Genomic DNA, 13,866 nt, shown 5'->3' on the forward strand with positions numbered 1-13,866 from the left:
GTACTGTCTCCTGTTTCAGAGTCGTTTACCCTCTCTGTACTGTCTCGGGTTTCAGAGTAGTTTCCCCTCTCTGTACTGTCTCGGGTGTCAGAGTCGTTTCCACTCTCTGTACTGTCTCGGGTTTCAGAGTCTTTTCCCTCTCTGTACTGTCTCGGGTTTCAGAGTCTTTTCCCTCTCTGTACTGTCTCGGGTTTCAGAGTCGTTTCCCCTCTCTATACTGTCTCTGGTTTCAGAGTCGTTTCCCCTCTCTGCACTGTCTCGGGTTTCAGAGTCGTTTCCCCTCTCTGTACTGTCTCGGGTTTCAGAGTCGTTTCCCCTCTCTGTACTGTCTCGGGTTTCAGAGTTGTTTCCCCTCTCTGTACTGTCTCGGGTTTCAGAGTGGTTTCCCCTCTCTGTACCCTCTTGACATATGATGCTATGCAGTGTTAGAGTCATCTCACATGCATGAATTAGTCTGCAGTTCGACACTGGTCTTAACTGACATAAATGTTAGAGTATGCTCTTACAGTGCCAAGTGAAAGTCTACACACCCCCTTACACAGTCTTCACATTTTGCTGATGTTAATTCAAATTAAATCTAAAAATGGATGAAATTGCATTTGTTTCCTGACAATGTACACAACCTACTCCACATGTCCAAGGTAAAAGAAAAATTATAGAACATTTTCTAAATGAATAAAAAATGAAAATCAAAGATGTCTTGATTACATATGTCTTCACACCCCACAGTTAAGACTTGGTGGAAATGACTTTGGCAGCCATTTCAGCTGTGAATAATTTTGAATAAGAATCTACCAACTTTGCACAACTCTTACGGCAACATTTATCCATTGTTTTTGTCAAAATTGCTCAAGCTCTGTAAATTTGGTTGGGATTCATTGATGGACAACAATATTCAAACCTTGTGTCTGATTTTCAAGCAAATTTAAGTCAGGAATGAGGCTGGACCATTCAGGAATACTCAACACCTATTGCAAAGCCATTCTGGTATGTCTTTGGCATAAAAATGTGTGTAATTGTCCCTCTGAAAAATACATTTCTATCCCAGGGTTTCCTCCAACTTTTTATCCTGGCTTTGCTTCATTCATATTTCTTTTGATCCTGACAAAATCCTACAGACTTGGGTCAAATCCAATACAACACAACATACTGTAGTGTGAAACCCTCTGTATTTTTAAGTATTGTGGTGGCAGAATCATGTTATGGGTATGCTTGCCACTGGACATTGGCAATTGAGACAAAAAATAATTGTGGAAAATGCTCTATAATTTTTCTTTCAGTTTATAGATGTGGAGTAGGTTATGTAGATTGGTAGGGGAAGAAATCTAATTTATTCAGTTTTGAGATTTAATTTTAAGGCAGCAAAATGTGAAGAATGTGCATGGGGTGTGTAGACTTTTGCTAGCACCTGTAAGTAAGTAATCACATTTATTTTATAAATCCATTTATACATCAGTAGTTGTCACAAAGTGCTTTACATATATCCAGGCTAAAACCCTCAAAGAACAAGCAATGTAGATGCTGAAGCAAGGTGGCTAGGAAAAACTCATTTGGAAGGCAAGAACCTAGAAAGAAACCTGGAGGGGAATCAGGCTCCAAGGGGTGTCCTCTCCTGGCTAAGCCGGGTGAATATTTTAAGTGTACTTGGTCATTAAGGCCAGATCGTTATTCAAGATGTTCAAATGTTCATTTTCATAACCGAGCATTCCGAGGTCAAGACAGCAGGTCCAGATATATATATTTATTTATATTGTACCTTTATTTAAATAGGCAAGTCAGTTAAGAACAAATTCTTATTTTCAAGGAAGGCCTAGGAACGGTGGGTTAACTGCCTTGTTCAGGGGCAGAACGACAGATTTTTTTTTCAATCTTGCAACCTTTTGGTTACTAGTCCAATGTATTTTTCTTCTACTTACATAGTATTTTGTGTAGATCATTGACATACAATTAACAAAATAAAATGTAAAAAAAAACATCGGGGGGTTGTAGACTTTATACAGTGGGGCAAAAAAGTATTTAGTCAGTCACCAATTGTACAAGTTCTCCCACTTAAAAAGATGAGAGAGGCCTGTCATTTTCATCATAGGTACACTTCAACTAAGACAGACAAAATGAGAAAGAAAATCCAGAAAATCACATTGTAGGATTTTTCATGAATTTATTTGTAAATTATGGTGGAAAATAAGTTTTTGGTCAATAACCAAAGTTTATCTCAATACTTTGTTATATACCCTTTGTTGTCAATGACAGAGGTCAAACGTTTTCTGTAAGTCTCCACAAGGTTTTCACACACTGTTGCTGGTATTTTGGCCAATTCCTCCATGCAGATCTCCTCTAGAGCAGTGATGTTTTGGGGCTGTTGCTGGGTATTGCCCAGCGACAGCCCCGAAACCTGAAGGATCTGGAGAAGGTCTGTATGGAGGAGTGGGCCAAAATCCCTGCTGCAGTGTGTCCAATCCTGGTCAAGAACTACAGGAAACGTGTGATCTCTGTAATTGCAAACAAAGGTTTCTGTACCAAATATTAAGTTCTGCTATTCTGATGTATCAAATACTTCTGTCATGCAATACAATGCAAATTAATTACTTAAAAAATCATACAATGTGATTTTCTGGATTTTTGTTTTAGATTCCGTCTCTCACAGTTGAAGTGTACCTATGATAAAAAAAATTACAGACCTCTACATGCTTTGTAAGTAGGCAAACCTGCAAAATCGGCAGTGTATCAAATACTTGTTCTCCCCACTGTATGTTTCCCATGCAAATAAAGCTCTTAAATTGAGAGAGAGAGAGAGAGAGAGAGAGAGAGAGAGAGAGAGAGAGAGAGAGAGAGAGAGAGAGAGAGAGAGAGAGAGAGAGAGAGAGAGAGAGAGAAAACAACATTAGACACGAACATAAAGCTTTTACTATCTCATCCTGGAATATACAATACAAGGCCTAAGGTCATCTGATTTGGCCTAAAGAGCTGGAACCAGGACTTCATCAAAGAAATTTGAATTACAGACATTGTCATCCTACAAGAAACATGGTATAGAGGAGACAGACCCACTGGTTGCCCTCTAGGTTACAGAGAGCTGGTAGTCCCATCCATCAAACTACCAGGTGTGAAACAGGGAAGAAACTCAAGTGGTATGCTAATTGATATAGAGTAGACCTAACCCACTTTATTACAGTGCATTCGGAAAGTATTCAGAACCCTTGACTTTTTCCACATTTTGTTACATTACAGCCTTATTCTAAAATGGATTAAATATCAAAAGTCCTCATCAATCTACACACAATACTCCATAATGACGAAGTGAAAACAGATGTTTAGACATTTTTGCAAATGTATATATACAAAAAAACAGAAATACCTTATTTACATAAGTATTTAGAACCTTTGCTATGAGACTCAAAATTGAGCTAAGGTGCATCCTGTTTCATTGATCATCATTGATCTGTTTCTACAACTTGATTGGAGTCCACCTGTGGTAAATTCAATTGATTGGACATGATTTGGAAAGGCACACACCTGTCTATATAAGGTCCCTCAGTTGATAGTGCATGTCAGAGCAAAAACCAAGCCATGAGGTCGAAGGAATTGTCCTGTAGATCTCCCAGACAGGATTGTGTTGAGGCACAGATCTGGGGAAGGTTACCAAAAAATGTCTGTAGCATTGAAGGTCCCCAAGAACACAGTGCCTCCATCATTCTTAAATGGAAGAAGTTTGGAACCACCAAGACTCTTCCTAGAACTGGCTGCTCGGTCAAACTGAGCAATTGGAGCAGATGGGCCTCGGTCAGGGAGGTGACCAAGAACCCGATCGTCACTCTGAAAGAGCTCCAGAGTACCTCTGTGGAGATGGGAGAATCTTCCAGAAGGACAATCATCTCTGTAGCACTCCACCAATCAGGTCTTTATGGTAGAGTGGCCAGACGGAAGCCAATCCTCAGTACATGACAACCTGCTTAGAGTGCCAAAAGGCACCTAAAGGACTCTCAGACCCTGAGAAACAAGATTCTCTGGTCTGATGAAACCAAGATTGAACTGGAGGAAACCTGGCACCATTCCTACGGTGAAGCATGGTGGTGGTAGCCATGAGTGGTGTTAAAGAGGACACCGTTAGTCAGAGAAGCTAAAGTGAAAGTGTTAACCCCCCTTTCTTCCCACTCACAGAAATACATACCACACACATACACATTCACCCCCTCAGGAACAAGCAGTTTTCCTGATTGATGGACAGAGTCGAGTTGGTGCATTTTGAACATGGTAAATGCCAGGGCCTCCCCGCTGCACATGCAGGTTTCCTGCCTGCCTGCCGCCTGTCATCAGGGATGTCAGGTAAAGAGGTGAACTCTGACCCTCCAGGTCCCCCCATGGCCCCAGGCACCTCTGGCACGCAGTGTCTTCTGTTACCTAACAACCTCATAAAACAGGAATCACAGGAGTAATTCAGCGGTGGCTTTTTCATCTAACTCTCCTCTTTGACCATAAAGAGTAGGAGTAGCATTAAAACGGGGGAACCTCAGGGGCTCTTGGAGTTTAGCGTTTTCAGATAGCTAGTGATTACATGGCGGGATCTGTCACCTCCAATCAGGACCTAAGCGGCATATAATGTGTCTGTGCTATGCTGTGTATTCCACTGATGGATATCTTGTTAAGGGGCATGACACTTCCTGGTGATTCCCTCCTCTTAAAAGTGGTCTCCAATGACCTCCCACAAGGCAGCTGCTGGTCACATGGCCAATCAGAAGCTGCAGCTGGCCACATGTGCCATGTGCCTGGTTGCCTCACTGGACTGAGGTCTAGACCCAGGTTATTGTCAGATTCATCATGGCCCTGGTTTTAAGTGGGAAGTCGTTGGCTGGCGGTTACAATTATTGTGATGCTGTCCAGTCCAGCGCTATGGAAGTAAAAACCACTGGTGTCCTGAGTGATGTTTCTCAGCACAGATCATTTCCGTCGACTAGAACGCTAGCCAGGTGAAGCCAGTGGGTATACAATGTAGCACCACGCCTTCCCCTGTGTCTTTTTTAAATCAATGATAAAACCTTTTTTTTGTCCTTTTACCCCTTTTTCTCCCCAATTTTGTGGTATCCAATTGGTAGTTACAGTCTTGTCCCATCGCTGCAACTCCCGTACGGACTAGGGAGAGGCGAAGGTCGAGAGCCATGCGTCCTCCGAAACACAACCCTGCCAAACCACACTGCTTCTTGACACAAAGCTCACTTAACCCGGAAGGCAGTTGCACCAATGTGTCGGAGGAAATACCGTACAGCTGGCGACCGAAGTCAGCGTGCATGCGCCACTCGGGAGGCCCCATGCCCTGTCTCTGCTGCTCATTCCTGGCAGGGAAACTGGATCCTGGAGTTCAGCAGAACAGAGCTGATTTGTCTCTTAGCACTAGAGGTTACAGACACTATCGCTATGAGATGCAAGCTATTGAAAAACAAGACTAAACACTGAACCAAAGCACTTCATGAACACAGCAACAACAGCAACACAGAAAGCCTCACAGGCCAGAGCCAACACAGACAACACAGATCTCATAGCTGTGCTAGTTAATCTCCTTTTTTCCCCATGCTGCATCATCCCTGCGTTGCCACAAACTCCCTGTCACAAACACCCCAAGAGGGCGACGCTCTAAAATAAAATGTTTAATGTTTTGACAGAAAAAAATAACCTCTGAAAGGTTAAATGCTCTTAAGCTATCCGTCTTTGGCTTGGTTTTACTGCTCAATGTAGCAGACCGGCTGCACCCCTGTTATGGACTCTTGTTGTTCTCTCATATGTTTGGGAAAAGAATCCTCCTGAGTGAGACAGAAAAGTATGTTAATTACACTGCTGGATTCCAGCTGGATTTAGGACTGTGAGCGGCATGGTTCATAATTGCACATTGGCAGGCATTTAAAAAAAATCTGATTGCTGTCTGTAATAATAGAGTTTTTAATGGGAGATAATTATCGTCTGTTGGGTTGAGAGAGATTCAGTACAATGTATTTGTGTGTCATCACTAAGAGCCTGGAGCAGATAATGAAACAGGATAAAAGTAATATGGTCTGTGGATTGGTGGCCTTCAGGGGAAAGCATAAAAAATCCACTTAGGAAGCAACAATAGAAGTGTGTTCTCAGACACAGCTGTCCGTAGACCTTTCAAATATATTATATTTTGCATCTCAGATTATCTCTGAATTAGGACCCAATGTTTCTGTCTGTGACTGTTTATGTTATTGCAAATTGGACTGTCCTAAATCAAGATAGAAGGCATACATTACTACTGGTAGTCGTCATAGGGGAGGGAGAGTGGTGTGGACCGTCACACATCACAGCAGTGCACTCAGCCAAGCCTCCCTCTTTGGCTCCCATGATCCTCGGCGGTGGAGGGGCTTTTGGGATGTGTCCCGTTACCGTGGCCACAGTCTATTTGTTTGTGTTTTGGGCGAGCACACAGTGGACTTCCATAGTGCTGGGCACACTGTGGTTTTGGGGTTGCTGGTTTGCATTTCAAATGCGTTTCACATCAGAGGAATGTACCTAAAGAGCACGAGCTAAGTCTCTATCTGTCAGCCCACTTCTGACCACAACTCTGTGCCAGACCAGGGCCAGGCCACATCAGCTGGGCTACAAGACCAGACCAGAGTGGAGGCTCCAGGCTGTGGAGCTGGAGCAGAACTGTGTGGCCAGCACTGAGTGCTGAGTCACATACACCCTAGAATGTGCAACGGTATAATTTGACATGCTATGTGGTGTATAGGCTAATCATTTCCACCCAGTCCCTCTTAGCCGTACGGTTTGCTCCGCATAGCTTTGAACAATAATGTCTTGTTTTTTAGGGCATGAGTCGTTTTGAACTGCCACGGTATGACAGCCTCCGTTTTTTTGTGGTCTGTGTCTGCCCAGTCCTCCATTATGGCTCTATTAGGTTATGTGTTTCCTCAGCTGAGCAGACATACAGCTCTCTCTCTCTCTCTCTCTCTCTGTCACCCAGGCTGACTCACTGAGCAAGCACTCTGTTCTACTTCATAGCCTAGAGGTTCAGATGAACTGGAGGGTCACTGAGTTTAAGGCCTTGCCCAACAGGAGAGAGGCTGGAGTAAGACTCTATGCAACACATAGCCAAGTGGTCACAGTGTCACTCTCTTTTCATATCCATCCCATACAGGGAGGCATCAGCTGATAATACCTCTGATCTGGACTGAACTGATTTGTTCTCTGTCTCCAGTTCAGGAGTTGGAATAATCAGTCGAATCAAGTTGTTTGGACCTTGAGTAAAAGCCAGGTTTGCCTAGTGAGTGGATAGCAGTGTGCCTAGTGTGTAATCTAGGAATAGAATATATATTATACATTTCAGCTGGACCTATACCACAATGTATGTGTGTAGTTTTCAGAGGAGAGAGAAGAGATGTGTGGGAACATAAGCTGGTCTTGGGGAGCCATTGGCTTTTTAGGGTAAACATTTGTCTCTGTGTCTCTTTATGGGCTGATTCATTTGAATGGTTAACAACCCAGATGCAAACAGATCCTGGCTAATTGACTTGGTCACTAATTACTGTGAGAAAACAGCCTCTCTCTCTCTCTCTAAGCTTTGTTCAGTATTCTCATTTTCACTACAGCATACTATATGTGTTTACCGTAGTCATTGTGCATAGTCATATTGTGGATGTCATAAGGTGAATGCACCAAGTCGCTCTGGATAAGAGCGTCTGCTAAATGACTTAAATGTAAATGTAAATGTAATGTAGTCATAGTCATTGTACTCTGTGTATGGTATTGGATTTTAGTGCAGTGGGTCAATACTTCAGTATAGTCGCTATAATGAGCACACAATCATAATCATGATCATATTTACTCACAATGTGCGGTTGTTTTTTATTGAGTACATGTCCAGGTACATGCATAATATTCAGGATTCTCCCAATGTGATTCAGTGAGTGTGCATCACACAGAGATCCTATAAATGACTATGGTGTGCATGAGAACAATTGGCAGGATGTGCTAGAATAGAGTTGAACCAATCAGATAGCCTGATTAAAGTCACATGTGCCCCTAATGGGCTCCCAGTGTAGTTGGCACCCATCCACAGACCTATGGGTCCGCCGTCAGCACCCAACCACCCACAGCAACCACAACAGAGAACATCTTCCCATCAACCTCCCCTGGCTTTGGAAACTAGTTAATGGAGGCCCGTTGTGGTCGTCTTTGTAGTTGATTGAGCATTTGAAGAATCCCTCATAATGACTATGAATATTCACAGCCCCCTAAAGATAAATAGAGACCAGAGAAAAATACAGTGTAATGGTTCAACTTTATGTTAAGTATTGTGGCCATGTTGAGCAGTGACAGGAATAAATCCTCATTAACTGGGTTCTAGGTCAGGCTATGATGCATGGTTTAGCTGCTATGTGTGTGTGAGTGTGTGTGTGTGCGTGCATGCGTGTGTCGTCATATTGCCTTGGATATAGAATTCATTATGTCCCCAAAGAAAATGAACAGTGGTAGTCCTACCAAGTAGAGGTGCATGGGTAAAATCACTGGGGAAGCCAAGCCTCCCAAAATGCCATATTACAACTTACACTATATGGCACATAAAAGTATGTGGACAACAGCCCGTTGAACATCTCATTCCAAAATCAATATGGAGCTGGTCTCCCCTTTGCTATTATAACAGCCTCCATGCTTCTGGGAAGGCTTTTCAGCCGCAAGAGCATTAGTGAGGTTGGGCACTGACGGGCGATTAGGCCTGGCTAGCTACATATTGAACTTCCACCCTCTCAGTCCAGGGGCACAATGTATGAATTTATTGTTGAATCAGCACCGCTGTTATAATCATTGGCCAGTACAGAGAATTAAGTAAAACCACAAGTCCAAATCCCTATCTCCATCCATGGCTAAAGGGACCATTTTTGCTAGCTAGCTAGCTAGTCACAGGAGAACAACAACGTAACGAGATACAACAGGGAAGCCAAATCCAAACTGGCTTCCTTTGACACTTTTTTTTTGGGTGCGCCAGGACGATTCACAGTTGAGCTCACTCAGTGTAGCGCAAAGCTGATTGGCTATTATTTTATACTTTTTTATCAAGTTAGGACAAATGCTCACTGGCTTCCCTTGTATTCAACGATAGGGTCGGCAACAATGTCAAACTCTCTTTGACCAGAGAGCATCAGATAGATGGCCTACACATACAGAGGGAGGCTGTTTCCCTCGCTTGGATGCTTTCTCCAGTGAGTTACATTCAGCCTCTTGCAAATTGAAGGAACATTATGAAACAAGGATAGACAAAAGATAAAATTATTATTATATATGTATTTTTTGTACATTTTTGGAGAAGCCTGGCTTCCCTTGGCTTCCATGAATACGCACCACTGGTTCTACCTGCTATCTGTGGCTGCCTGTACTAGCTTGTTATTGAAGCAGCAGATAGGCCTACTATAATGAATTCTCCAGCAGTAGCTAGGCAGATAGACCCAGTGAGCCAGGGGTCAGAGTTCATCCTCGACACTGCGCAGAGGCTCGTTCAGATTGGATTCATTTATTTACAGTCACATGCAGCACGTCACTCCTGTGGCGCTTTCTGATTACCCACAGTTTGATCTACCTCACACAAACATGCACCATTAAACTGGTTGCAGGGACAGTGATAATGCAGAACTGCCGATGTTATTATGATGTTGGAGTGCTTTGCCTGTGTTTCTCTCATTGTCATTCTCCGAGGCTAGGCTGGATGACCTGAGGGATAGCAGATGTATATACACATATCTTCAGACCATCCACTGATAACACTGTTGTGACAGCAATATTTTATATACTGAACATCACAATTGAAAATACATGTTTTTGAAAAATATGCCTTAACTTTCTTGGCAACACACTTGTAATGTTAACCCTGCAATCGATTTGTTTTCCACAGTGGTTGAGGTGAATTGACCTCACAATAGTGGTTCTCATGGAACACACTCACATTAGATGATCAACAATCCAATGGATCATCTCTCTGGAATGTCCATGTGTCTGTATCATGTCAGGTTCAGGGTTTATGTTATACATCATTGTTGTAGTCTGGGGGCTGCAGCTGCAGCAGAGGGCATGTAGGTGTGGCCTCTGGAGCTCCATGATGCTCTTGGCTGGATTCGTTAGCCGTGAAACACCTGCGCTTTGACATCTACAGGAGTGCTGCAGGAGGAATCTCTGTTACCTCCTCGCCCCAGAGTTCTCTCCAGTAAGGAAATCCCATGTGTGGCTCCAGGCTCGCTCTCTCGCCAGTGTGTGAGTGCATGCATGCGTGGGTGGGTGTGTACCCACATGATTGTGTATGAGTGTATTTTGTGTGTGTACTATGTGTTCTATATTTTGGAATTTGAGATTGTGGTGATGACTGTGTTCTTCCCCAAACTTCCTGGGGTAGCTCAGGGAGTTAGGGACAAGGGTCTGCTCTGTCAGAGCTGCTTCGCCCTACTTATCCATCCATCCACCTCTCCCTCTACAGAGGCCCTAATCTGTTCTGTGGAAAAAGCCTGTTCTGTGGTGCATTAGACTTTCACAGTCTGCCCTGGACCTTAGTCAGTCTCTCCCTCACTGTCAGTCTTTCTATCTTGTGGTTTTGAAAGCTATGTTTAAGCTTTTCAATAGATTTGAGATTGACCCCAGATGGCCTTCAATAGGACTCCAATAGGTCATCTAGGGTCAATCTAATTCAGTGTCTTAACCAATTTAACATTTCATCTTTAACGTCACCTATTGATCAACTGAAGTGCTGAGGCAAGCAGATAAAGTATTTTACTCTAACTACTGCTCACAAAACCTTCTGATTAACTCAACCATTGTCCCTCTACAGAGATGAAGAGGTGGCACAGAAAATATACATGAAAGAGAGAAATGGATAAGAGATGGAGAGAGGGAGCGAGAGAGAGAGATGCATCCCAGACACTTCGATCACTATGGTTGACACTGTGTCCTTTGTTGTGTCTCATCTCACGCCCTCCTCCTCGTAATTAGTGGAATCACAAAAATGCAAATGCATCATTACTGAGTCCTGCGGTGTGTCTGCATCTGACGTGTTTACCCTGACACTGGGCTGTAAATGAGGAGGCTACTGGTCTCCTCCTATCCTCCTCTCCTCTCATTATTCCTGATAAACAGCCATCTGCCCTTTCCTCTCCTCTCCCATTTCTGGCTGTGAGGTCGCTCAATATCTGGATTTGCAGTCATGCCTCCTATTTTCACCAATCCGCTCCAGCTGTTTGACTTCCTAATGAATCATTTATGTCAGTGAGGAAGGCCGTCTAAACTCCATTGATCCCAGTGGCGGCCTGGCTGGGTCAGACAGCACAACTCACCACTCCAGGCCAGCTTCAAGGAAGAGCTGGGCTCTGAGGCGGAATCACACAGCTCAAATGCCCCGCAATTCTTATGATGAAAGAAAAATGGATGTTAAAAAGGGCATAGTTAATCACCTTATATCAGGCTAGGGCAGGGCTCTCCAACTCTGTTCCTGGAGCACTACCAACCCCAGTTGTAACTATCCCGACTCACTTTATCACCCAGCTGATTGTTAGAATCAGGTGTGCTAAATTAGGGTTGGAGTGAAAACCTACAAGACTGTAGCTCTCCAGGAACAGGGTTGGAGAGCCCTGGGCTAGGGGAATGTCTGTCTGTGTAGGCAGGTTCAGAGGTGAGGTGAACTGATCTCATGACATGCAGACCATGGTGCTGAGAATAAATATTTGCCATTGTTATGAATGGCTAAGGAACTAGGCTATTCAGACACGAAATTGAAAAGGTTTACTCTGTCATTACATGTGCACTCCTTACACAAATACTTTCATGTGTTACTTTCATAGACAATATATCAATATTCACAAGTCATTGTGCTACAGAAACTGTTTGTACTAAACTCTCCATTCTCTCTCCTCTCTCTCCCCTCCTCAGTTATGTGGGCCGTGTTGTGGGAAACGGCCTTCAGGCCCAGAAAAACAACCCAGAGATTAAGGTCCGCAGCATTGACCCCATCCTAGTGGCAGCTAGAGACAAACTAGAACAGTTCAAACAGGTACGTCTCACTGCCACTGTTCCTTCTTCACTTAAATCTGACCGTAAACATGACCACTGATGACATCAACATGTCGGTCACATACTATTCTGACACATCCTTTCCACTTAGTTGCTGTTCCCACCAGTTGTGGTAAATGGCCGAGATTTGTGTGTTTTGTTGCTTGGCGTTCGGTACAAACCATGCCATTGGAGTGGATTCAGACATTGGTCTCTGGAGGCCTGAGAGCTAGGATCAGCCAGCCAGCTAGCTCACAGACATGTGGATATGCCAGACAAATCGGAATAAATTGTCCTGGTGGACCCATCACAGATACTTAGATAGTAAATCAGCCCCTCTACTGCTCAGGCATTCACTGGGACATTCACTATGAGAATGGAATACAATAACCCACTGATGCATCATAGATAAAGGAGCTCAATGCAAATCATCATGGAGGAGGAGCCTGCGGGGTCAGCGAGGCAGGAACGATGGGTCACACAGTGTACTGTATGTTTTATATACTAATCCTGTCTGGTCCCAGCCTCCTCCCCTCCTCCCCTGATGTATGTGTGTGTGGTAATTGGTGGTGTCTTGGAGGATTTGAGCCAACAGCCCTGTCCCTCTGATAGATGCGAACCCAGTGCTCTTAATGGCTGGCTGCCCACGGAAGTGCCAGCGATTTCACAGCTGGGGAAATCTGGCCCCCGGCAATGGGAGGACAGACATTGCCTAGGAGTTGCAGTATGTCGTTCCATAATTCGTTTTCAGGCCGTCGCCTTCTGTCACTCCTTACACCTCCAAGTCTAAGAGCTCAAATAATGTTTGTTAGCTACTGGCACTTTAGGCCTAGATAAGATGCCAGGTGTGTGCTTAGAACTGGAGGTGGGTCCTTCAATCTGCTGCCTCATTCCACACATACCCGGTAGACACAATTACAGACTAACAGTGAGTCTTTTTTGAGGTCTTCAACCTCAGGAATGGTGGCGCAATTCAACAGGTCAGCAGATTCAGAGGAGACGCATTGAAGTCAGACTTTTGTCATGTAAATGTTGTTTAACCTGAACGTTCCCTCAACGAGAAGCCAAAGCTAATTTTCCCCTCAGACTCTCCTGAGAGGCTTTGTGCAGACTGCAGAGACGCTCAGGGAACAGTCCCTCCCTGCCTGGCTGGGCTGCTAAGAGCTCTGTTCTGACCTTTGTGGAGCTGAAAGGCTACTAGGCCCGCTGAGTCCAGTTGTGCTGTGGTGGTCTCACCCCCACACTCCACCCACTGTCTCTCTCTGTCACTCTCACTCTCTGCTACTATATTTCTCTGTCTACTCTGTCAGTTTTTCTTTCTCTCTTTAGCTGTTGTCTGGTTTTTCACACAGAGTTCTGGTGTTTTCTTGCTTTGCTAGAAGTGTCCTAACAGTGTGTGTGCCCAAAATAACTTATCTTAATCTAAAATGGGTCAGTGTTATACAGATTCATATTTTAATTTTTAGCCAACTTTATTCAGTCTTATAATTACAATTTTCTGGTTGAGACCATTGTTTATATATGTTATCTGGAGCCAGTTTGAAGCAGAGTATGCCCTGTAAAGCCATCAGATCAGACTGTCTTCCATGCTTGGTGTGAGAGTGAGAATTTCCCCTGTTATCACCCCAGCCTAATGCAATAAGTGATCATATCGGCTGTTAGCGGGACGATAGCCGGGGTGCTAAAAAAGGTATTCTTGGTGGCCAAACCATTGTTGCAGCTGTTTCTGGTAGGGGATCGAGGAGAGAGAGAGGAGAGGCACACAGCTCATCTGGCCCTCTGGGAGCCATTTCACTTCTGTCTCTTATTACTCCATTAAAAGCAGACGTGGCTGGG

The 13,866-nt window shown here is 44.0% G+C and overlaps 1 protein-coding gene across 1 annotated transcript in view; it reads left to right on the forward strand.

The window, feature by feature from the left end:
- gpc5b (glypican 5b) overlaps positions 1-13,866 on the forward strand; it is a 94,300-nt gene that overhangs the window by 47,766 nt on the left and 32,668 nt on the right. Inside the window, exon 7 of the mRNA XM_035781451.2 lies at positions 11,911-12,031. Coding sequence (XP_035637344.1) covers positions 11,911-12,031 — 121 coding nt within the window. The remainder of the gene's footprint in view (positions 1-11,910; positions 12,032-13,866) is intronic.

This window comes from Oncorhynchus keta, chromosome 1, assembly GCF_023373465.1.
Source record: "Oncorhynchus keta strain PuntledgeMale-10-30-2019 chromosome 1, Oket_V2, whole genome shotgun sequence".
Classification (NCBI taxonomy): Eukaryota; Metazoa; Chordata; class Actinopteri; order Salmoniformes; family Salmonidae; genus Oncorhynchus; species Oncorhynchus keta.